Source organism: Oncorhynchus kisutch, linkage group LG2 (genome assembly GCF_002021735.2).
Source record: "Oncorhynchus kisutch isolate 150728-3 linkage group LG2, Okis_V2, whole genome shotgun sequence".
NCBI classification, from domain to species: domain Eukaryota; kingdom Metazoa; phylum Chordata; class Actinopteri; order Salmoniformes; family Salmonidae; genus Oncorhynchus; species Oncorhynchus kisutch.
The window spans coordinates 7,638,249-7,664,023 of NC_034175.2; the positions used below are offsets into that span (position 1 = coordinate 7,638,249).

The 25,775-nt window shown below is 45.9% G+C and overlaps 1 protein-coding gene across 1 annotated transcript; it reads left to right on the forward strand.

The window, feature by feature from the left end:
• The first annotated feature begins 272 nt into the window (after nt 1-272).
• LOC109906608 (rho guanine nucleotide exchange factor 1) lies at nt 273-25,489 on the forward strand. The gene is made up of 23 exons (XM_031786700.1): nt 273-378; nt 627-768; nt 2,457-2,486; nt 4,926-5,034; nt 5,167-5,257; nt 5,562-5,594; nt 6,795-7,004; nt 7,109-7,250; nt 8,409-8,420; nt 9,571-9,723; nt 11,772-11,968; nt 12,136-12,282; nt 14,049-14,128; nt 14,332-14,572; nt 14,657-14,757; nt 14,893-14,967; nt 15,086-15,161; nt 16,476-16,643; nt 17,152-17,239; nt 17,636-17,749; nt 18,032-18,093; nt 24,647-24,793; nt 24,879-25,489. The coding sequence occupies exons 2-23, from the start codon at nt 710-712 to the stop codon at nt 25,169-25,171; spliced, it is 2,628 nt and encodes an 875-aa protein (XP_031642560.1). The 5' UTR covers nt 273-378; nt 627-709; the 3' UTR covers nt 25,172-25,489.
• Nucleotides 25,490-25,775: the final 286 nt, after the last annotated feature.

The following is a 25,775-nucleotide window of genomic DNA, read 5'->3' on the forward strand; positions in this document are numbered from 1 at the left end:
GTTTGAGATTTCTATACAAATTGTGTCGTAGAAGTCACTGTGATGCATATTATCATTATGTCAAATTAAATGTTCTCTCCCTCCTTCTCTTCAACCCACATAGATTCTCAGAGTGCAAATCCCTCACAATGTATCGTTTGAGTTGGGTAAGCCCTCCTACGATCATTCTCTTATGATTTTAGATAATGCAGCTGTCATACTGCTATTCCACCACTGGTCTACTCAGCATTATCTGGATAAAGCATGGTGTGTATGTAATCTCTCTGTCTCAGACCGTACCAGACCAGACCTGCTCAGTGAGGAGCAGCAGAGGAAGTTTGTCCAGGATGTCCAGTTGGCTCAGGCCCCAGAGGTGCTGCGACAGCTGGAAGACTTTAGGTGACACACCCACATCCATTGAACCAGCAGTGACCTGGTCAAAATCACCCATTTCTTTGGAACCAGTGAAACAGCACCTATTGACTCACCAGTGATAACATTGGGTTAAAATAGTCTCTGCCCTAAACACAAACTCTCTTGTTGCTCCCCATACACACGTGTGTACCAACTATGTCAGACTGATGACAGTTATACAGTGTGAGATGTACATACTTAAAGGGATACTTCCTGCTGTGCCTCCCTCCCAGGCAGAAGAGGATGATGGGTATGACTCCTAACGCGGCAGAGCTGCTGGAGGTGGAGTCTCACTACCCCCACCGATCGTATCCCCATGGAGATGAAGGAGAAGGCCGTGGCAGAGACCCTGCTGGACAAAATGTCTGAGATCCAGTGAGTAGACGGCTGGGGTGGATTATTGACTGTCATAATGCAGTACTACATAATGTATAGCTTTTATGTAACTTCATAGATTAAAGTACAGTCTAATTAGCTAAGTTAAACCTCCCATGGCTTCGTTTGGGGGCTAGTTTCATTTGAATTCAATTAAATGCTGTGTAGTATCATCATGACATCACAGGCCTCTAGACATCACAGTTCCAGTCCCTCAGCGGACATTTCTAGAATATGGTGCAGAAATACACACATTGACACAACCAGTTCAACACACAGGGACCACTAGGGGGATAGATGGATGATTAAAGACATGGAGGAGAGAGAGGGATTTGGGGAGAAAAGGAAGAGGGACAACAGTGATTGGAACAGAGGGGGTGAAAGGGAGGTGGAGGAGAGGAAGCAGAGGGAGAAGGAGAGAGTCAGCAGTGCCACGTTGGCAGGAAGGCTCTCCCCTGGCATGCTGCCAACCGGAGGGATGGGGAGGATGGAGAGGGGGAGGGAGGGAGAGTAGGGGCAGTCTAGTCCGTTCATCTACCTCTGACCCAGTGGCCAGACACAATGAATTAACACTGGAACAAGTGAGGAGGAGAGCAGGCGACAAGCTCTTTAACCTGCAGTGTGAAGAGAGAGGATGAAAGTGACTATAAGAGAGAGACCAACAAAGGGGATATGCCCAATGCATAAGTCCCTTTTTCTGGTTACTACTGTATTGTCAGTGGAGGAAGTATGAAAAGCTTGTCAGCAGGCAGTGTAAAACACATCATAAAGCAGCTTCCCAATGGCTCTGTTACTGACTCGCAATCAACTCTCTCTGTCTCCTAACTACAGAAGAGTTATTCATTTATTCTGCCCATTTAGATTCACTTCCACAATCCTCTGCTCTCCTCCACAATCCCACACTCGCCCTCGTTCAGCATGCTCCCCCGTCTCTCCCCCTCTCTCCGCCACAACATGGTGATCTCACCTCCTCTGTTTCCCATTGGTCAGTCAGTGGAATGGAGGGATGGGCTTGGCGTCCTGATTGGCTTCGGGAATCCCGAGGAAACCCCTCCCCTCCCTTTATGTTAATAGAAAAGAATAACAGTAGGATCTCATTTCCATATTCTTGCCTGCTTGTTGCATCAGACTAAAACACAGTTAAATAGCCATTTCCGGTGTCCTGGAGCATTGTTAGATTTTCCAGCCCACCCTGCAGACAACTCCCAGAGAGCAGCTGTGCATTGACTTCACACTTATCTTTTGCAGATAGTTAGACAGCTAATACCTGGCCTTGTGCATAAAAGCAGATTGGCTGGATTTGTACAGATTCGATTTTTGCAGTGTTTTAGTTGAAAAACAATTGTCAATAGTTTCTTGTGCATTGTTTTGGGTGCAGCTTTTAATGCATCTCTCATTGTTCTAGACTTAGTTTTATTTTTTCCCATTTTTTGTTGGCAAGATCAGAATATGTTCAGTAGCTTCTGCTCTGAACACAATATCACTGCAGTCAGATTTGATTTGGATCAGGAGAAGCTTAGTCACTTCAGATTCCACCGTCCCAAAACAGAGTTAAGAATCAGTCGAGAAAGAGCGAGGGAAAATGCCACTTAATCGACTGCGGCGGTAAGTCTACAGACTTGGCAATGTCTGCACGTATCTTTCTCTCTCTCTCTCTCTTTAATATCTATTCATCTCCTCTCTTTCAGCCCCTCCATCGTGGCCGACGAGGAGAAATGGTGAGTTCTGTGTTTCACGGTGCTGTGTGTCTGAACCACTTCCGTCAATGTGTGAATGCATGCTAGACATGCTTTGTCCAGCTCCCTGCTTAGATTCATTCATCTTTTAAAGTCCATACATACATGCATTATATTTATTTTACCTTCCTCCTCAATTAGTTTGTTTTGCTCTATAGTTGTACGTTGTGCAGACTTCAGGACTGTAGTTGTACGTTGTGCAGACTTCAGGACTGTAGTTGTACGTTGTGCAGACTTCAGGACTGTAGTTGTACGTTGTGCAGACTTCAGGACTGTAGTTGTACGTTGTGCAGACTTCAGGACTGTAGTTGTACGTTGTGCAGACTTCAGGACTGTAGTTGTACGTTGTGCAGACTTCAGGACTGTAGTTGTACGTTGTGCAGACTTCAGGACTGTAGTTGTACATTGTGCAGACTTCAGGACTGTAGTTGTACGTTGTGCAGACTTCAGGACTGTAGTTGTACGTTGTGCAGTCTTCAGGACTGTAGTTGTACGTTGTGCAGACTGCAGTCCTGTACGTTGTGCAGACTGCAGGACTGTTATTGTACGTTGTGCAGACTTCAAGACTGTAGTTGTACGTTGTGCAGACTTCAGGACTGTAGTTGTACGTTGTGCAGACTTCAGGACTGTAGTTGTACGTTGTGCAGACTTCAGGACTGTAGTTGTACGTTGTGCAGACTTCAGGACTGTAGTTGTACGTTGTGCAGACTTCAGGACTGTAGTTGTACGTTGTGCAGACTTCAGGACTGTAGTTGTACGTTGTGCAGACTTCAGGACTGTCGTTGTACGTTGTGCAGACTTCAGGACTGTAGTTGTACGTTGTGCAGACTTCAGGACTGTAGTTGTACGTTGCGAAGACTGCATTCCTGTACGTTGTGCAGACTGCAGGACTGTTATTGTACGTTGTGCAGACTTCAAGACTGTAGATGTACGTTGTACAGACTTCAGGACTGTAGTTGTACGTTGTGCAGACTGCAGGACTGTTATTGTACGTTGTGCAGACTTCAAGACTGTAGATGTACGTTGTGCAGACTTCAGGACTGTAGTTGTACATTGCGCAGACTGCAGGACTGTAGTTGTACGTTGCGCAGACTGCAGGACTGTAGTTGTACGTTGCGCAGACTGCAGGACTGTAGTTGTACGTTGCGCAGACTGCAGGACTGTACGTTGCGCAGACTGCAGGACTGTACGTTGCGCAGACTGCAGGACTGTACGTTGCGCAGACTGCAGGACTGTACGTTGCGCCGACTGCAGGACTGTACGTTGCGCAGACTGCAGGACTGTACGTTGCGCAGACTGCAGGACTGTACGTTGCGCAGACTGCAGGACTGTACGTTGTGCAGACTGCAGGACTGTAGTTGTAGTTGTGCAGACCGCAGTACTATAGTTGCATTACTTTGCCATAAATGGCATTCTGTAGCTGATGTAGGCTGACTTGGTTTGTGGTCTTACGGCCTCAGTTTGAAAAGCTCTTGCATTTTCCCTCTCAAGCTCCTCTTTCTACCTCCTTTCATCTCTAGTAAACTACCATCTCTCCACCCAGCATCACCCCAGCCTTTCTCATATTCCAACCCCACCCCTTTTCTCCTCTCAACCCCTTTTCTCCTCTCAACCCCTTTTCTCATCTCAACCCCTTTTCTCATCTCAACCCCACCCCTTTTCTCATCTCAACCCCACCCCTTTTCTCATCTCATCTCAACCCCACCCCTTTTCTCATTTCAACCCCACCCCTACTCTCCCTCTCTTTCACTCCTATTCTTTTTATTTACAGCTCATGCTTTAGCATCCTCTATAATAGTGTATCATTATTGTTTCTATTGCAATGCCAATATATATGCATTTATACAGCATGTACTTTCATCACCACTAACTTTACAGAGATCTCTCTCTCCCTCCCTCCCTCCCTCTCTCTCGCTCTCCCTCCCTCCCTCTCTCTCGCTCTCCCTCCCTCCCTCTCTCTCGCTCTCCCTCCCTCCCTCCCTCCCTCTCTCTCGCTCTCCCTCCCTCCCTCTCCCTCCCTCTCTCTCTCTCGCTCTCCCTCCCTCCCTCTCTCTCGCTCTCCCTCCCTCCCTCTCTCTCGCTCTCCCTCTCTCTCGCTCTCCCTCCCTCTCTCTCTCGCTCTCCCTCCCTCCCTCTCTCTCGCTCTCCCTCCCCTCCCTCTCTCTCGCCCTCCCTCCCTCTCTCTCGCTCTCCCTCCCTCCCTCTCTCTCGCTCTCCCTCCCTCCCTCTCTCTCGCTCTCCCTCCCTCTCTCTCTCTCGCTCTCCCTCCCTCCCTCTCTCTCGCTCTCCCTCCCTCCCTCTCTCTCGCTCTCCCTCCCTCCCTCTCTCTCGCTCTCCCTCCCTCCCTCTCTCTCGCTCTCCCTCCCTCCCTCTCTCTCGCTCTCCCTCCCTCCCTCTCTCTCCCTCTCTCTCGCCCTCCAGTTCGTCGATCTTTGCAGCAGTGGCCTTCTACATGAAGCACCTAGGAGTGAAGTCCAGGGTAGCTGATAGTAAGAAGTCCAGAGGGTTCTTCAGGAGACCCCTTGGGAAGGTGAGTCTGTCTGTCTGTCTCTCTGTCTGGAGTCCACAGTCCACAGTCCATACCACACACCAACCTATCCAGTATTATAAGACTGTACTTGTCATAATGCGCTCTCTCTTTGTCTCTCTTCCTCCCTCTCAGAATAAGAAGAGTGAGGAGTCCACTAAATCTAAACCGAAGGGGGGTTTTCCCAACATCCTCAGCGCCGCCGGTGGCTGGATTGCTGGCAGCAGTACGTACCAGTAGTGTCATAATATGAGTTGAGATTGTACTTTATCAATACCCAAGGGGAAATTAGTTTGTCTTCCTTAAGTAGTTAAAAAATAATACATACTGTATACACTACTAAATACATACTGCATACTGAAGGTACAGAGAAACAGAGTGGATGACATATCGTATAAGCTATGTCAGGTGTTTGATTATCGATCGCCATCTAAAAGTGGGTCTACCAGAATGACCGTAGTGCCTGTATAAGACAAAGTCTTTGTAGAATTAAAAAGAACCCGTTGTCTTGCCCTGTGTTCTTCTTTCAGCTGAGGTCAAACTTCCTAAAGTGGAGGCTGAAGGTACCACCGTCTGGCTCTTTCATCTCCTCTTCCCCACCCCTTTATCTGTAGAATGGTTTAGTCCTTACTAATCAACCCCAAAGCATGTTTGCATGTATCAAATCAAACCCGGAAGGGGCCAAGGGGAATGGCAAGTTTTTGATTGGTTGACTTTCTGTTTTGCGTCTAGGTGTAATCATTGGTGTTTTAATAGATGGACTAACCACATACACACACGCTAGAGCTTGGGCGAAAAAAATGAAAATCTGTGATTTTCTGTGATTTTGCTATACAATGTTCCTGTAGATTGTTCTAAAACCGTTATTTGGTCAACGGTAATAGCCTATGCGTTATGTTGATTCCTGCAGAAATTTGACGTTTGGTGCAACTTTGAAATTTGATGTTTGGAGAAACGCGGATAACCGTCAGAATCTGACGTTAAATTGGTAAAACCGTGAGCTCTTGTTGTTCATCAAGTAGCCTAGGTCTAGTGCTGGAAAGTTGTTGTAGGATGTTAGCCTAGATAGATTAATAAATTAGCCTACATTTACTGATAGATTAATCAATTAGCCTACATGTCTATATAGCAACAACATCACTAGCTAAGTGTTTTGAGTTCCCACTGCTATCTCAGTTGACTTACTTGGCACTGGAACTAAATGGTCAAAAGCCCTCCCGCTAATGTAAAGTAGCCTAACTGTCCCTTTAAAACATTTAGTTTTATTGTTGTAGGCTATTTATTGTTATTGAGCAAAATAGTTACATTCATCACATTATCACATTTTGTCCATCTCGCCCAGCTCTAGCACCTCCCCCAAACATGATTTATTGCTGATTTATCATTATCGAAACAATTAGTCAATTTAACACAACATGGATTTTTGTCCATCTCGCCCAGCTCTCTCTCTCTCTCTCTCTCTCTCTCTCTCTCTCTCTCTCTCTCTCTCTCTCTCTCTCTCTCTCACACACACACACAGTCAGTCTGTCGTAGGGTTGTGAACATAGGCACAAAACTGTCCCCACCCTGAGACTGATTAACCTTCCTCTCTCACCACAGATTGACTGACTGCCCTATAATCGTCCTGTCTGTTTCTTTCTCTCATGGTCTCTCATGGAAATGACTGACTGTTTTGACTCTTTTTTTTCTCAATGTCATCCCTTTTACCATCTATTTCTCTCTCTCTCTCTCTCTCTCTCTCTCTCTCTCTCTCTCTCTCTCAGTGGATAAAGAGAAGGTGAATCAGGAGCGTAAGGTTTCCAGCGGCCTCGCCCCCTCTCGAGGCTCCTCCGCCCCTGATGCTGCTCCTCCAGCATTAAACAGGAAGTCTGTTTCAACAGGATCCTCCCCCCATCAGGGTTTGGAGGTCAGCGAGGGCTCAGGGGTTCACATCAGTGTGACCTCCAGCCCAGACTTCTCCCACAGCGAGATGGGTAAGGCTGATTAGACGGCTACATGGTAGCATAGCAACACCCAACCTAACTTAGGGTGTGTTCATTGAGGTGAATCTGATGTGTGCTTTTTTTCCCTCTCCCAGGTCTGTTCAGCAGTCGTTCGGACCCCCAGTTGGTGGCGGAGGGTGGCGAGGTGTCCCCCGCGGGGATGGCAGGGGGGCTGGCTATATGGGAGCCGCCCTCACCCAATGAACCCCCCCTGGAGGAAAACCTGGACAAAGACAGGTGAGAGAGAGAGGTAGTAAGGGAAAGGGATAAATAGAGGAAGAGAGAGGTAAAGAGAAGGGGTTGGGGGGGGGGGTGGAGTAGATGAGATGTATAAAACCAAAGACCAACATAGACCCAACACCTTTAGGTAGAGTTGAACATAGTCAAACAGTTTAAAAAGTTTAGGGGTCAGTGGCTATGCTAAGGCTGAGGAAGCGTGGTAAAACTCCCTCAGTGTCTCCGTCTGTCCCTGCTGTGTACTGTGCTGCCTAGCCTACCTACCACACCTTAACCCTGCCCTGCCAGAGCAGCTCCATGTAGTGAACATCACTAAGACCCACCCAGCATTTGGAGATGGACCCTTACTGGGGCTACAGGGACCTGGTCTTCCCCTCCAGCCCCCAACCCCCCCTCCTCCCTTCTCCTCTACCACAAATCTCTTGTTTTGTTTACCTGTTCTCTACTTTCTTTCTCTCTGTGTGTCCATTTTTCATGTTTGTTTGCTCCTCTTCCAAAGCACCACTGCTGTCTCCTTGTTTGTGCGATGCTGACTCTGCTCAGTTGTTCAGAGCAAGTTAAGTGTATAATAGTTAACATTGTACTGTAGTGTGTCATCTTGTCTGTGTGTCTGCAGGCTAGACTCAAGTACCAGAGCTGGGGAAAGCTGGTATAACGTTGTTGTTATGCTGTCTGGGGTTGTGCGTCTGTCTGATTTGGGCATTCATTGTGCTATATTTGGTTTGTACAGCATTGTATCTCTACAGGCTTAACTTCATTAAGTTGACTTTTACTGTGCTTCAGTCGTGCGGTCCAGCTTTAGATTTGTCTGCTGTTGGCTTTATCCCAGTCCTACTGTAAGTGAAGCAGTGAGGTCTGGTTCGCTTTCATGTCTGTTGCTTGCAGAAGGCATCAGTGTGTGTGGTTCTATAGGGTTCCACTATGTTCTGTTGTCCAGTCTTCACAGGGCTTCATGTGGTACCATGTTCAGGACAGCTGACGTCTTGTGTTTGTGGGCGTGCTTTGCTTTCTGTGGTTTTACAGTGCGTTCAGTGCTGCTAGGCTCTGTCCGTGTGCTGCAGCGGTTGATGGGGAGAGTTGGAGGTTTGTAGAAAGGGGGTGTGTTACTGTTGAATGGTTGTGGTGGTTATGTAACTGTCCTGTCCCGTGTTTTTACAGACGCAAGACAAGGTGGGTTTCTACTTCTCTGCGACAGGGATACGGACACGCACTGGGCCTCATATTGATAACACACAGTCCATCCTGCATTACTGCGTGCACACACACACACACACACACACACACACACACACACACACACACACACACACACACACACACACACACACACACACACACACACACACACTCTCACTGCATGGCTAAGTATTGTTTATCCTGTACCTTGGACTGACGTGAGTGGGCTGTGATGTTAGAGAATAATAGTCTTCGTGTGTGTGTGTGAGATTGGAAAGCTGATAAGCCCAATTGATTGCCATTTAACATTGCATAATTGAAAGGCCTTGGTACACAGACACACTGAGATGTTACTAAGGACCTCTTTCTTAACTAATAGTCTTGAGGTAGATGGGCTTCCAATGTGTTTCTAATAGGGCTAGTCATTAAGCAGTAACCCAGGACTGTGTGGAGTGTCTCTGCTTCCAATGTGTTTCTAATAGGGCTAGTCATTAAGCAGTAACCCAGGACTGTGTGGAGTGTCTCTGCTTCCAATGTGTTTCTAATAGGGCTAGTCATTAAGCAGTAACCCAGGACTGTGTGGAGTGTCTCTGCTTCCAATGTGTTTCTAATAGGGCTAGTCATTAAGCAGTAACCCAGGACTGTGTGGAGTGTCTCTGCTTCCAATGTGTTTCTAATAGGGCTAGTCATTAAGCAGTAACCCAGGACTGTGTGGAGTGTCTCTGCTTCCAATGTGTTTCTAATAGGGCTAGTCATTAAGCAGTAACCCAGACTGTGTGGTGTCTCTATGCTCCTGAGTCTAACCATCCATTCTCTGTCACATCTCTTGTGTGCTTTTCTTTTGATCCTCTACATTCCTTTGACATCACATTGACTTCCTCTGTAATGGTTCTCCTGCTTGGATCCACTTTATCCTAATATCTCCCCTGTCTTTGTTGTTCCACTCTGTACTTTTTGGTTTGGTCTTTTGGACCATTTTCTTGTGGTTCCTGTACTCCTCACTCTGTCTGTCTCTCTACTTCCTCCCCTGCCTTCCTCCTTATACTACCATCCTTCTTGTATTTTTCCCACCCACTGGCCCTCCTTTCGCTCTCCTCTCTCCCTTCGATCTACTCTCCTCCTCCCTCCCTACCTCCCTCCCCAGGCGTGTGGGACGCAGTGAGAGTGCTCGCGTGGACAGACATTCCTCCCGTCGGCGTGGCTCCTCCCGGGCCAAACAGTCGCGTTCCCGTAGCGACGTGGACCTGCAAGCCGCCGCCACGGCAGCACACTCCTCCCCGACCTCTCCCCATCCCTCGTAAGGCAGACCCCTACCCCCCCTTCTCTCACAGGGGGAGAGAGAGGAGCACAGCCACAGATGGACAGAGTCACTGATGGACTGACTGACGGACTGACTATACTAACTGATGGACAAGCAGGCAGACTGACTATACTAACTGATGGACAGGCAGGCAGACAGACTATACTAACTGATGGCCAGGCAGGCAGACTGACTATACTAACTGATTTTCAAGCAGACTGGCTGACTATACTAACTGATGGTCCGGCTGGCTGACTGACTGACTATACTAACTGATGGACGGGCAGGCTGACTGACTGACTGACTATACTAACTGATGGTCAGGCAGACTGACTATACTAACTGATGTACAGGCTGACTGACTGACTATACTAACTGATGGTCAGGCTGGCAGACTGACTATACTAACTGATGGACAAGCAGACTGACTGACTGACTGACTGACTGACAACACTAACTGATGGACAGGCAGATTGACTGACTGACTGACTATGCTAACTGATGGACAGGCAGGCTGACTGACTGACTGACTATACTAACTGATGGACAGGCAGGCAGGCAGACTGACTGATTGACTGTACTTACTGATGGAAGGACAGACTGACTGAATGACTATACTAACTGATGGACAGCCAGACTGACTGATTGACGGACAGACTGACTGAATGACTATACTAACTGATGGACGGACAGACTGACTGAATGACTATACTAACTGATGGACGGACAGACTGACTGAATGACTACTAACTGATGGACGGACAGACTGACTGACTATACTAACTGATGAACAAGCAGACTGACTGACTATACTAACTAATGAACAAGCAGACTGACTGACTATACTAACTGATGGACAGGCAGGCAGACTGACTGACTGACTGATCATACTAACTGATGGACAGGCAGGCAGACTGACTATACTAACTGATAGACAGGCTGACTGACTGATTGACTATACTAACTGATGGATAGCCAGGCTGACTGACTGACTGACTATACTAACTGATGGACAGGCAGGCAGACTGACTGATTGACTATACTAACTGATGGACAGGCAGGCTGACTGACTGAATGACTATACTAACTGATGGACAGCCAGACTGACTGAATGACTATACTAACTGATGGACAGTCTGACTGACTATAGTAACTGATGGACAGGCAGACTGACTGACTATAGTAACTGATGGACAGGCAGACTGACTGACTATAGTAACTGATGGACAGGCAGACTGACTGACTATAGTAACTGATGGACAGGCAGACTGACTGACTATAGTAACTGATGGACAGGCAGACTGACTGACTATAGTAACTGATGGACAGGCAGACTGACTGACTATAGTAACTGATGGACAGGCAGCCTGACTGACTATAGTAGCTGATGGACAGGCAGTCTGACTGACTATAGTAGCTGATGGACAGGCAGACTGACTGACTATAGTAACTGATGGACAGGCTGACTGACTGACTGACTGACTATAGTAACTGATGGACAGGCTGATTGACTGACTGACTATAGTAACTGATGGACAGGCAGACTGACTGACTATAGTACTTGATGGACAGGCAGACTGACTGACTATAGTAACTGATGGACAGGCTGATAGACTCATGGACAGGCTGATATTACTGCCCAACTAACTTTACTTTACTGACTGTCTGATGTCTAACTAAGACAGAAAGGCTGAGTGAGAGTGAATGGAAGCTTCTTCCACTGTGTCCCCAGCAGCTTCATTAAGACAGGAAGAGATCCATGCTGAGTGACACAGCTTGACTGGAGGAGGAGGGTCAGAGCTGGAGTTATTTTCTTAGTCAGGGCTACAGTACTAACTGTAACTACGTGTAATGTTAGTGCTATGTGTGGATTATGTAGACTTTGAACCAGCCAATAGCGTAATGTCCCAATCCAAGTGCTTCTCAACCCAAGCAGGTTTTCTAGCTTCGCGTTAGACTCTTTTCATATTATCGCCCATACCCTTTATCCCCATACCCTTATACCTGCGCCTCTCCTCCTCCTCTGTCCTCCTTTCTTCTATCAGTGTTGATGAAGGGGTGTTACTGCCCGAGGGTGTGCTCCCAGGTCTTTCCCTCTCTGGCCCCACCCCCCAGCAGGAGGAACAGGACCCTCGCCTCCTGGAGCTGGAGCAGGACCCGCCCAACTGGAGAGAACACACCCCCCCAGACACGCTCAAAGACCTCAGCAAGAAGGAGACCAAGCGGCAGGAGGTCATCAACGGTGAGGAGGGACGGGGGGAGGGGTGGGGGGGTGGAGGGATCCATTAGAAGTAATTGCGGTGTAACATTGAGCTGCTACTCATCTGATGCAAAATATTGAGAATGAATTGGCACTAGAGGAATCTCTCTCTCTCTCTCTCTCTCTCTCTCTCTCTCTCTCTCTCTCAGAGTTGTTTGCGACGGAGCACGCCCACGTGCGCATGCTGAGTGTTCTGCAGACAGTGTTCTGGAAGCCTCTGGAGAGAGAGGAACTCATGACCGCCACAGAGCTGGCCACCATCTTCCCCAGCCTGGATGAGATCATAGACATGCACTGTGAGTACGGTTCCACCACTGCTTGACCGTAGTATCACCATAACCCCCGCTACAGTACAACCACATGACCAATGTACTGCCACTGGACGACCGTAACCCCCGCTACAGTACAACCACATGACCAATGTACTGCCACTGGACGACTGTAACCCCAACTACAGTACGACCGTAACCCCCGCTACAGTACAACCACATGACCAATGTACTGCCACTGTAACCCCAACTACAGTACGACCGTAACCCCCGCTACCGTACAACCACATGACCAATGTACTGCCACTGTATCCCCAACTACAGTACGACCGTAACCCCTGCTACAGTACAACCACATGACCAATGTACTGCCACTGTAACCCCAACTACAGTATGACCGTAACCCCCGCTACAGTACAACCACATGACCAATGTACTGCCACTGGACAACCGTAACCCCAACTAGAGTACGACCGTAACCCCCGCTACAGTACAACCACATGACCAATGTACTGCCACTGTATCCCCAACTACAGTATGACCGCCTAACCCCCGCTACAGTACAACCACATGACCAATGTACTGCCACTGTATCCCCAACTACAGTATGACCGCCTAACCCCCTCTACAGTACAACCACATGACCAATGTACTGCCACTGTAACCCCAACTACAGTATGACCGCCTAACCCCCGCTACAGTACAACCACATGACCAATGTACTGCCACTGTAACCCCAACTACAGTACAACCGTAACCCCCGCTACAGTACAACCACATGACCAATGTACTGCCACTGAAACCCCAACTACAGTACGACCGTAACCCCCGCTACAGTACAACCACATGACCAATGTACTGCCACTGTAACCCCAACTACAGTACGACCGTAACCCCCGCTACAGTACAACCACATGACCAATGTACTGCCACTGTAACCCCAACTACAGTACGACCGTAACCCCTGCTACAGTACAACCACATGACCAATGTACTGCCACTGTAACCCCAACTACAGTACGACCGTAACCCCTGCTACAGTACAACCACATGACCAATGTACTGCCACTGTAACCCCAACTACAGTACGACCGTAACCCCTGCTACAGTACAACCACATGACCAATGTACTGCCACTGTAACCCCAACTACAGTACGACCACCTAACCCCTGACATACAAACCAAAATTACAGTACAACCACATTACTGCCAATGCATGGCAGTGACCGTTACCCGACAACAGCACTACTACAGTTCTGATACTGGCTGAAGTCAGTCTGACCACTGTAAATTGTAGGGCGGGGAATTGCCAAAGACCTCACGATACGATGTTACCACGATGCCTAGGTGTCCAGACGATATATATTGCGATTGGGTGCTGTAATTTTATTGCGATTCCATGTTCCAAACATACTGCTCACCATATGTCTGCTGCAGAAGGACAAGAGAGAGTCATGAGAAAACGAGTTTTGATCAGTCATGGAAATAAGTGCTGAAAACAAATGGGTTCCTTATTTAAAAAGAAGATGGAGAACAAGCTCTGATGGGAAAATACTGGAACTTTGGTGCAACTAGTGCAAAAATAATATTGCGATATTGTCAAAATGATACGGCATACCTTCCAAAATGATATCCTGATATATAACTATATCAATATTTCCCCTCATCACTAGTAAATGAACCCTAGTGTAACTGGAGTCCCAACCGTAAATTGACCTCAGTCTGACCATAATAACCCAACCATAAGTCTACCCCAGTCCAACCGCTGTGTTCCCTGTGTGTTTCTGTGCAGATGCTTTCTACGAGCACCTGAAGAAGCTGCGTCAGCACAATTTCATCGTCAAGGCCATCGGAACCACGTTACTCAATAGGGTAAGGAACAGGTCACCTTCCACCACTCCCCTGTCTGTGCCCCTCACCCCCTCTCTCTGTGCCCCTCACCCCATCTCAGCCTAACCCCCTCATCCCTTATATGAAGTGGATACTTAGGGAAATGGATCCCTAAAGAAAGCTTTTAATCTCTCCCTCTTTCTTTCTCTCTCACACTTTCTCTCTCCCCATCTCTCTCTGTCTAGTTTGGAGGGACGGAGGGTGAGTGGTTTCAGAAGCTGACGTCTAGGTTCTGTAGTCACCAGACGTGGGCCCTGGAACAGCTGAAGATGAGACAGAAGAAAGACCCTCGTTTCAACTCCTTCATACTGGAGGCAGAGAGTAGGCCTCAGTGTCGTAGGCTGCAGCTGAAGGACATCATCCCCACTGAGATGCAGAGGCTCACCAAATACCCCCTACTGCTGGAAAACATTGCCAAGTGCACAGGTCTGTGTGTGTCCTTCCCTGTTCTCATTCAGATAAACAGAGAGTGTGTGTGTGTTGTGACATGTGTTCTGTGTATTCCTGTAGAGGACACCTTGGAGAAGGAGAGTATTCAGCAGAGTGCAGAGTGCTGTAGGAAGATCCTCAACCACGTCAACGAGGAGGTCAAACAGATGGAGAACCTGCTGGTGAGACACACACAGACACACACACACACACACACACACACACACACACACACACACACACACACACACTCAAACTACTACTATTCTTATAAGTGTCTGAGGGAAAGTATAAATGGTTTTTCTCTCCCCCTCCAGACCCTGAAAGACTACCAGCGCAGGCTGGACACCTCAGGACTCAAACCCAGTAACGAGCTGTACCTGGAGTACAAGGTGACTGACAATAGTGAGGGCTTCTTGTAGTGTGGTCCAGTGCTCTTCATGCTATCCTTTCTACATTTGTCCCATTCTCTCATTCTTTATCAGTCTCTATTGTTCTCTTCTCTCTCAGTACCTTGACCTGGCCCAGAGAAGGATGATCTATGAGGGGCCTCTGACCTGGAGAGTGACCAAGGAGAAAACTTTAGGTGCACTATCAAATCTACAAACATTAGTTTGTTTTAATGTGTCAACCAATCGTCTGTCTGATTTCATTTTACACAAACCTAAACTTTTGTTATTCTGCTGTTAACTTCCTGCCCCACTCTCCTCCTCCTCTCCTCTCTACCCTGTTCCTGCCCCACTCCCCTCCTCTCCTCCTCTCCACCCTGTTCCTGCCCCACTCTCCTCCTCCTCTCCTCTCCACCCTGTTCCTACCCCACTCTCCTCCTCCTCTCCTCTCCACCCTGTTCCTGCCCCACTCTCCTCCTCCTCCTCCTCCTCTCCTCTCCACCCTGTTCCTGCCCCACTCTCCCCTCCTCTCCTCCTCCTCTCCTCTCCACCCTGTTCCTGCCCCACTCTCCCCTCCTCCTCTCCTCTCCACCCTGTTCCTGCCCCACTCTCCTCCTCCTCTCCTCTCCACCCTGTTCCTGCCCCACCCTCCTCCTCCTCTCCTCTCCACCCTGTTCCTGCCCCACTCTCCTCCTCCTCTCCTCTCCACCCTGTTCCTGCCCCACTCTCCTCCTCCTCTCCTCTCCACCCTGTTCCTGCCCCACTCTCCTCCTCCTCTCCTCTCCACCCTGTTCCTGCCCACTCTCCTCCTCCTCTCCTCTCCACCCTGTTCCTACCCCACTCTCCTCCTCCTCTCCTCTCCACCCTGTTCCTGCCCCACTCTCCTCCTCCTCTCCTCTCCTCTCCACCCTGTTCCTGCCCCACTCTCCTCCTCCTCCTCCTCTCCTCTCCACCCTGCTCCTGCCCCACTCTCCCCTCCTCTCCTCCTCCTCTCCTCTCCACCCTGTTCCTGCCCCACTCTCCCCTCCTCCTCTCCTCCTCCTCTCCACCCTGTTCCTGCCCCACTCTCCTCCTCCTCCTCTCCTCTCCACCCTGTTCCTGCCTCACTCTCCTCCTCCTCTCCTCTTCACCCTGTTCCTGCTCCACTCTCCCCTCCTCTGCCTCTCCTCCCCTCCTCTCCAACCTGTTCCTGCCCCACTCTCCTCCTCTCCTCTCCACCCTGTTCCTGCCTCACTCTCCTCCTCCTCCTCTCCCCCTCCTCTCCACCCTGTTCCTGCCCCACTCTCCTCCTCTCCTCTCCACCCTGTTCCTCCCTCACTCTCCTCCTCCTCTCCTCTTCACCCTGTTCCTGCCCCACTCTCCTCCTCTCTACCCTGTTCCTGCCCTACTCTCCTCCTCCTCTCCTCTCCACCCTGTTCCTGCCCCACTCTCCTCCTCCTCTCCTCTCCACCCTGTTCCTGCCCTACTCTCCTCCTCCTCTCCTCTCCATCCTGTTCCTGTCCCCCTCTCAGAAGTGCAGTGTGTGTTGCTGGGGGATCTGTTGGTGCTGTTACAGAAGCAGGATGATAAGATGGTGCTGAAGTGTCAGAGTAAGAGTAACATCGCTGTTCAGGAGGGCAAGCAGATGCTCAGCCCTATCATCAAACTAGACTCTGCCTTCCTCCGAGAGGTGGCCACAGGTGAGACACGCACATCTTTAAATACTTCATTTGAATGCACAAATCATATTACAGTCCCGAAGGATTCAAACATTTCAAAGATTCACAGATGCATGGACACACGTAGTGTCAAAGATACCTTCTCCACCTTCTCCACACAGCTAGGCTGTCCATGACAAAGAGCAATGAGCAGTACCTTGCTAGCTGCTTTGCCTTTTTCCCTATGCAGTCCTGCAATCTGATGGCCATGCACTATCAGCTTATGTACACGGCCAAAGGCTGTTCAGGCATGACTCAAGAGGCTGGTATTTCAGAAACTTGACAGCACAGGGTCTGGTCCATGTAAGAGTCAAAAGAGCAACCCACTTCCAAAAAGAGCATCTGTCTCCGGCCTCCCCCCACAACAACAACACCTGCCATATTTGGTATTCAAGAAAACACAACATCATCAACATGGAGCCGCACACACACACACACACCTTGCAGGAATATGTCATCTCAATCCCCCTCTCTTCTGTCCCTCTGTCAGACCGTAAGGCTTTCTACGTGATCTTCACCTGGGACAGCGGGGCTCAGATCTACGAACTGGTGGCTCAATCTGTCGGGGAGAGGAGGAAGTGAGTGTGGGAGAGGGAGAGAGAAGGGTTTGGAAAGGGGAGAGGAGAGGAGAAGTGAGTGTGGGAGAGGGAGAGAAGGGTTTGGGAAGGGGAGAGGAGAGAAGGGGATTGGGAGGGGAGAGGGAGAAATGAGTGGGGGAGAGAAGGGTTTGGGAAGGGGATTGGGAGGGGGATAGGGAGAAGTGAGTGGGGGAGAAGGGGAGAGAAGTGTTTGGGAGGGGAGGCAAGGAGGAGATTGGGAGAGGGAGAAGTGAGTGGGGGAGAGAAGGGGATTGAGAGGGAGAAGTGAGTGTGGGAGAGGAGAGAGGTTTATGGGGAGGGAGGAGGAGAGGTGGAAGAAATGAAGATAAAGACAAAGCACCAACTGTAGTGGTGATGTGACTTTGTTGTGTGAAGCTGGACAGATGTGATCAAGATGGCAGTAGATGAGCTGAAGAAGACAGGACCTCCATCTGACCTGAAGAGAGGAAACAGCATCTTACCTGGAGGAAACCCATACAGCCCCACCACGTGAGTCAACACAGCTCTGAGTGTGCACTGTTATAAGCCAGTCCTCTGAGCACTGATCACATGTTAGTCATTTAGGAGACGCTCTTATCCAGAGTGACTTAAAGGAGCAATTAGGGTTAAGTGCCTTGCTCAGGGTACATCGACAGATTTTTCACGTAGTCGGCTTGAGGATTTGAACCAGCGACCTTTCGGTTACTGGCCCAGCGCTCTTAACCACTTGCCTACCTGCCGCTGATCTAATTTCTTTCTCTCCTTCTCTTTCTCGCTTTCTCTTTCTTTCAGGTTTCCTCAACCCCCTCTCAGCCCCACTGAAAATGGAGGAGTCTTGTTGAAAAACAGCATTGGTGAGAACAGACAACAAAGCACCTCTTTCAAGCCATTGAGCTTCTAGATGTTGATAATGGTGTTGTTAATGGTGCTATTACTGATGTTTATTTAGTTACTGCCAAGACTGTTACTACCAAGACTGTTACTGTGTTACTACCAAGACTTACTGTGTTACTACCAAGAATGTTACTGTGTTACTACCAAGACTGTTACTGTGTTACTACCAAGACTGTTACTGTGTTACTACCAAGACTGTTACTGTGTTACTACCAAGACTGTTCCTGTGTTACTACCAAGACTGTTACTGTGTTTTTTCTGTACCTGTGTTACTACCAAGACTGTTCCTGTGTTACTACCAAGACTGTTACTGTGTTACTATCAAGACTGTTCCTGTGTTACTACCAAGACTGTTACTGTGTTATTACTGTTACTGTGTTACTACCAAGACTGTTCCTGTGTTTTTACTGTTACTGTGTTACTACCAAGACTGTTACTGTGTTACTACCAAGACTGTTCCTGTGTTTTTACTGTTACTGTGTTACTACCAAGACTGTTACTGTGTTACTACCAAGACTGTTACTGTGTTACTACCAAGACTGTTACTGTGTTACTACCAAGACTGTTCCTGTGTTACTACCAAGACTGTTCCTGTGTTACTACCAAGACTGTTACTGTGTTTTTACTGTTACTGTGTTACTACCAAGACTGTTACTGTGTTACTACCAAGACTGTTACTGTGTTACTACCAATACTCTTCCTGTGTTTTACTGTTACTGTGTTACTATCAAGACTGTTACTGTGTTATTACTGTTACTGTGTTACTACCAAGACTGTTACTGTGTTACTACCAAGACTGTTACTGTGTTACTACCAAGACTGTTACTGTGTTACTACCAAGACTGTTACTGTGTTACTACCAAGACTGTTACTGTGTTTTTCTGTTACTGTGTTACTACCAAGACTGTTACTGTGTTACTACCAAGACTGTTACTGTGTTACTACCAATACTGTTACTGTGTTACTACCAAGACTGTTACTGTGTTACTACCAAGACTGTTACTGTGTTACTACCAAGACTGTTACTGTGTTACTACCAAGACTGTTACTGTGTTACTACCAAGACTGTTACTGTGTTACTTACCAAGACTGTTCCTGTGTTACTACCAAGACTGTTACTGTGTTATTACTGTTACTGTGTTACTACCAAGACTGTTACTGTGTTACTACCAAGACTGTTACTGTGTTTTTTCTGTTCCTGTGTTACTACCAAGACTGTTACTATGTTACTACCAAGACTGTTCCTGTGTTTTTACTGTTACTGTGTTACTACCAAGACTCTTCCTGTGTTTTTACTGTTACTGTGTTACTATCAAGACTGTTACTGTGTTATTACTGTTACTGTGTTACTACCAATACTGTTACTGTGTTACTACCAAGACTGTTACTGTGTTTTTCTGTTCCTGTGTTACTACCAAGACTGTTACTGTGTTACTACCAAGACTGTTACTGTGTTATTACCAAGACTGTTACTGTGTTACTACCAAGACTGTTACTGTGTTTTTTCTGTTCCTGTGTTACTACCAAGACTGTTACTGTGTTTTTCTGTTCCTGTGTTACTACCAAGACTGTTACTGTGTTACTACCAAGACTGTTACTGTGTTACTACCAAGACTGTTACTGTGTTACTACCAAGACTGTTACTGTGTTTTTTCTGTTCCTGTGTTACTACCAAGACTGTTACTGTGTTACTACCAAGACTGTTACTGTGTTACTACCAAGACTGTTACTGTGTTACTACCAAGACTGTTACTGTGTTACTACCAAGACTGTTACTGTGTTACTACCAAGACTGTTACTGTGTTACTACCAAGACTGTTCCTGTGTTACTACCAAGACTGTTACTGTGTGTTTTACTGTTACTGTGTTACTACCAAGACCGTTACTGCATTACTACCAAGACTGTTCCTGTGTTTTTACTGTTACTGTGTTACTACCAAGACTGTTACTGTGTTACTACCAAGACTGTTACTGTGTTACTACCAAGACTGTTACTGTGTTTTTACTGTTACTGTGTTACTACCAAGACTGTTCCTGTGTTTTCACTATTACTGTGTTACTACCAAGACTGTTCCTGTGTTTTTACTGTTACTGTGTTATTACTGTTACTGTGTTACTACCAAGACTGTTCCTGTGTTTTCACTATTACTGTGTTACTACCAAGACTGTTCCTGTGTTACTACCAAGACTGTTCCTGTGTTTTTACTGTTACTTTGTTACTACCAAGACTGTTACTGTGTTATTACTGTTACTGTGTTATTACTGTTACTGTGTTATTACTGTTACTGTGTTATTACTGTTACTGTGTTACTACTGTTCCTGTGTTTTTACTTCTACTGTGTTACTACCAAGACTGTTACTGTGTTATTACTGTTACTGTGTTATTACTGTTCCTGTGTTTTTACTTCTACTGTGTTACTACCAAGACTGTTCCTGTGTTTTTACTATTACTGTGTTACTACCAAGACTGTTACTGCATTACTACCAAGACTGTTCCTGTGTTTTTACTGTTACTGTGTTACTACCAAGACTGTTACTGTGTTTTTACTGTTACTGTGTTACTATCAAGACTGTTCCTGTGTTTTTACTGTTACTGTGTTACTACCAAGACTGTTCCTGTGTTTTTACTGTTACTGTGTTACTACCAAGACTGTTACTGTGTTACTACCAAGACTGTTCCTGTGTTTTTACTGTTACTGTGTTACTACCAAGACTGTTACTGTGTTACTACCAAGACTGTTACTGTGTTACTACCAAGACTGTTCCTGTGTTACTACCAAGACTGTTCCTGTGTTACTACCAAGACTGTTACTGTGTTTTTACTGTTACTGTGTTACTACCAAGACTGTTACTGTGTTACTACCAAGACTGTTACTGTGTTACTACCAATACTCTTCCTGTGTTTTTACTGTTACTGTGTTACTATCAAGACTGTTACTGTGTTATTACTGTTACTGTGTTACTACCAAGACTGTTACTGTGTTACTACCAAGACTGTTACTGTGTTACTACCAAGACTGTTACTGTGTTACTACCAAGACTGTTACTGTGTTACTACCAAGACTGTTACTGTGTTTTTCTGTTCCTGTGTTACTACCAAGACTGTTACTGTGTTACTACCAAGACTGTTACTGTGTTACTACCAAGACTGTTACTGTGTTACTACCAAGACTGTTACTGTGTTACTACCAAGACTGTTACTGTGTTACTACCAAGACTGTTACTGTGTTACTACCAAGACTGTTACTGTGTTACTACCAAGACTGTTACTGTGTTACTACCAAGACTGTTCCTGTGTTACTACCAAGACTGTTACTGTGTTATTACTGTTACTGTGTTACTACCAAGACTGTTACTGTGTTACTACCAAGACTGTTACTGTGTTTTTTCTGTTCCTGTGTTACTACCAAGACTGTTACTATGTTACTACCAAGACTGTTCCTGTGTTTTTACTGTTACTGTGTTACTACCAAGACTCTTCCTGTGTTTTTACTGTTACTGTGTTACTATCAAGACTGTTACTGTGTTATTACTGTTACTGTGTTACTACCAATACTGTTACTGTGTTACTACCAAGACTGTTACTGTGTTTTTCTGTTCCTGTGTTACTACCAAGACTGTTACTGTGTTCCTACCAAGACTGTTACTGTGTTATTACCAAGACTGTTACTGTGTTACTACCAAGACTGTTACTGTGTTTTTTCTGTTCCTGTGTTACTACCAAGACTGTTACTGTGTTTTTCTGTTCCTGTGTTACTACCAAGACTGTTACTGTGTTACTACCAAGACTGTTACTGTGTTACTACCAAGACTGTTACTGTGTTACTACCAAGACTGTTACTGTGTTTTTTCTGTTCCTGTGTTACTACCAAGACTGTTACTGTGTTACTACCAAGACTGTTACTGTGTTACTACCAAGACTGTTACTGTGTTACTACCAAGACTGTTACTGTGTTACTACCAAGACTGTTACTGTGTTACTACCAAGACTGTTCCTGTGTTACTACCAAGACTGTTACTGTGTGTTTTACTGTTACTGTGTTACTACCAAGACCGTTACTGCATTACTACCAAGACTGTTCCTGTGTTTTTACTGTTACTGTGTTACTACCAAGACTGTTACTGTGTTACTACCAAGACTGTTACTGTGTTACTACCAAGACTGTTACTGTGTTTTTACTGTTACTGTGTTACTACCAAGACTGTTCCTGTGTTTTCACTATTACTGTGTTACTACCAAGACTGTTCCTGTGTTTTTACTGTTACTGTGTTATTACTGTTACTGTGTTACTACCAAGACTGTTCCTGTGTTTTCACTATTACTGTGTTACTACCAAGACTGTTCCTGTGTTACTACCAAGACTGTTCCTGTGTTTTTACTGTTACTTTGTTACTACCAAGACTGTTACTGTGTTATTACTGTTACTGTGTTATTACTGTTACTGTGTTATTACTGTTACTGTGTTATTACTGTTACTGTGTTATTACTGTTACTGTGTTATTACTGTTACTGTGTTATTACTGTTACTGTGTTATTACTGTTACTGTGTTACTACCAAGACTGTTACTGTGTTATTACTGTTACTGTGTTATTACTGTTACTGTGTTATTACTGTTACTGTGTTATTACTGTTACTGTGTTATTACTGTTCCTGTGTTTTTACTTCTACTGTGTTACTACCAAGACTGTTCCTGTGTTTTTACTATTACTGTGTTACTACCAAGACTGTTACTGCATTACTACCAAGACTGTTCCTGTGTTTTTACTGTTACTGTGTTACTACCAAGACTGTTACTGTGTTTTTACTGTTACTGTGTTACTATCAAGACTGTTCCTGTGTTTTTACTGTTACTGTGTTACTACCAAGACTGTTACTGTGTTATTACTGTTACTGTGTTACTACCAATACTGTTACTGTGTTACTACCAAGACTGTTACTGTGTTTTTCTGTTCCTGTGTTACTACCAAGACTGTTACTGTGTTCCTACCAAGACTGTTACTGTGTTATTACCAAGACTGTTACTGTGTTACTACCAAGACTGTTACTGTGTTTTTTCTGTTCCTGTGTTACTACCAAGACTGTTACTGTGTTTTTCTGTTCCTGTGTTACTACCAAGACTGTTACTGTGTTACTACCAAGACTGTTACTGTGTTACTACCAAGACTGTTACTGTGTTACTACCAAGACTGTTACTGTGTTTTTTCTGTTCCTGTGTTACTACCAAGACTGTTACTGTGTTACTACCAAGACTGTTACTGTGTTACTACCAAGACTGTTACTGTGTTACTACCAAGACTGTTACTGTGTTACTACCAAGACTGTTACTGTGTTACTACCAAGACTGTTCCTGTGTTACTACCAAGACTGTTACTGTGTGTTTTACTGTTACTGTGTTACTACCAAGACCGTTACTGCATTACTACCAAGACTGTTCCTGTGTTTTTACTGTTACTGTGTTACTACCAAGACTGTTACTGTGTTACTACCAAGACTGTTACTGTGTTACTACCAAGACTGTTACTGTGTTTTTACTGTTACTGTGTTACTACCAAGACTGCTCCTGTGTTTTCACTATTACTGTGTTACTACCAAGACTGTTCCTGTGTTTTTACTGTTACTGTGTTATTACTGTTACTGTGTTACTACCAAGACTGTTCCTGTGTTTTCACTATTACTGTGTTACTACCAAGACTGTTCCTGTGTTACTACCAAGACTGTTCCTGTGTTTTTACTGTTACTTTGTTACTACCAAGACTGTTACTGTGTTATTACTGTTACTGTGTTATTACTGTTACTGTGTTATTACTGTTACTGTGTTATTACTGTTACTGTGTTATTACTGTTACTGTGTTATTACTGTTACTGTGTTATTACTGTTACTGTGTTATTACTGTTACTGTGTTACTACCAAGACTGTTACTGTGTTATTACTGTTACTGTGTTATTACTGTTACTGTGTTATTACTGTTACTGTGTTATTACTGTTACTGTGTTATTACTGTTCCTGTGTTTTTACTTCTACTGTGTTACTACCAAGACTGTTCCTGTGTTTTTACTATTACTGTGTTACTACCAAGACTGTTACTGCATTACTACCAAGACTGTTCCTGTGTTTTTACTGTTACTGTGTTACTACCAAGACTGTTACTGTGTTTTTACTGTTACTGTGTTACTATCAAGACTGTTCCTGTGTTTTTACTGTTACTGTGTTACTACCAAGACTGTTACTGTGTTTTTACTGTTACTATGTTACTATCAAGACTGTTCCTGTGTTTTTACTGTTACTATGTTACCACCAAGACTGTTCCTGTGTCTTTACTGTTACTGTGTTACCACCAAGACTGTTCCTGTGTCTTTACTGTTACTGTGTTACTACCAAGACTGTTCCTGTGTTTTTACTTCTACTGCTTTACTACCAAGACTGTTCCTGTGTTTTTACTTCTACTGCTTTACTACCAAGACTGTTCCTGTGTCTTTACTGTTACTACCAAGACTGTTCCTGTGTCTATAGAACAAGATAAGGACATCCTGACGGATGAGATGAAGTCTGTGGACTCTCCTCATTCTCTGATTGATTACCTCTCGGACAAAGGCTTCGACTTGATTGGCCACAGCAACAGTGATCAGGTGAAAGTGGCCAATAGCGCGTTAAACGAAGGTGAGTGGGTTTATTTGATTGGTCCAAACGGTTACCATTTTCACTGATGTTCCTATTACTGTTATGTTCCTGTCTCCTGCCACAGTCATGTCCCTCAAGAGGCTATTGGTTGGCAGCATCAGCCTATCAGACAACTCACAGCCTGATGAGGAGAATGGAAGGGAGGAGCCAGAGAGACAGGACCAAGGACTACAAGGGGAGGAGGGTGGAGGGATGAAGATAGAGGAGGAAGGAGGGATCAGTGCTCCTCTGGTTCTGTCCCAGGAGAGGATGGAGGAGGTGTGCCGGAAACTGCAGAGTCTGGAGGTACAGCTGAAGAGACTGCAGGTGAGGAAGGAAGGAAGGAAGGAAGGAAGGGAGTTGTCGAGGATTGAGTAATGGGGTTGCAAAGGATGACTGAAGCATAAAAGGAGTGAGCCAAGGAGGACAGATGGGGACAAACAGCAGCATAGAAGAGAAAGATAGAGAAAATCACTTCACCAGGGCTTGTGCTGCTCTGCTGCTATTGTCACTGAAATGGCTATGTGAAATTGGAGTTCTGGGACAATGGCCTTTGTCTGTAGCTAGCTGTGTGATGTCACAAGGGCACCCACAAAAGGGAAAGAAGATTATGAAAGGAAGGGATGGCGGAGACGGAGGGGTGAAGTGTGTGTGTGTGTGTGTGTGTGTGATTCAGCATTTAACTGTGTATTAATCTTGCCCCATCAGAGTGTTGAGGAGGAGCACCACCGGCTGCAGAAGGCCCTGTCTAAGTTCTCCCTGGAGGGGGGAAACTTTTAGTGGGTCACCAGGTGAACCTTCATATACAACCCTTTATACTGTTGTCATGGGAGGAGTTTTTCTTTACCGCTGATACAGGGTCAGATCTTGTATTATCTCTCTAGTTAAGATAAGGGTTGGGGTTAGAGTAATATACGGATTTTAGGTCAACTACCTCTGGCTCTGCAATGCCATGGGTATTAATACTAGAATTGTGTCAAGG

Excerpts from the sequence above, each read along its gene's own strand:
- LOC109906608 (XM_031786700.1), top strand. The coding sequence starts at position 710 with ATGGAGATGAAGGAGAAGGCCGTGGCAGAGACCCTGCTGGACAAAATG. Across the intron at positions 2,487-4,925 it reads GTGGCCGACGAGGAGAAATG|TTCGTCGATCTTTGCAGCAG; the intron begins GTGAGTTCTGTG and ends CTCGCCCTCCAG. Across the intron at positions 17,750-18,031 it reads AACCCATACAGCCCCACCAC|GTTTCCTCAACCCCCTCTCA; the intron begins GTGAGTCAACAC and ends TCTTTCTTTCAG.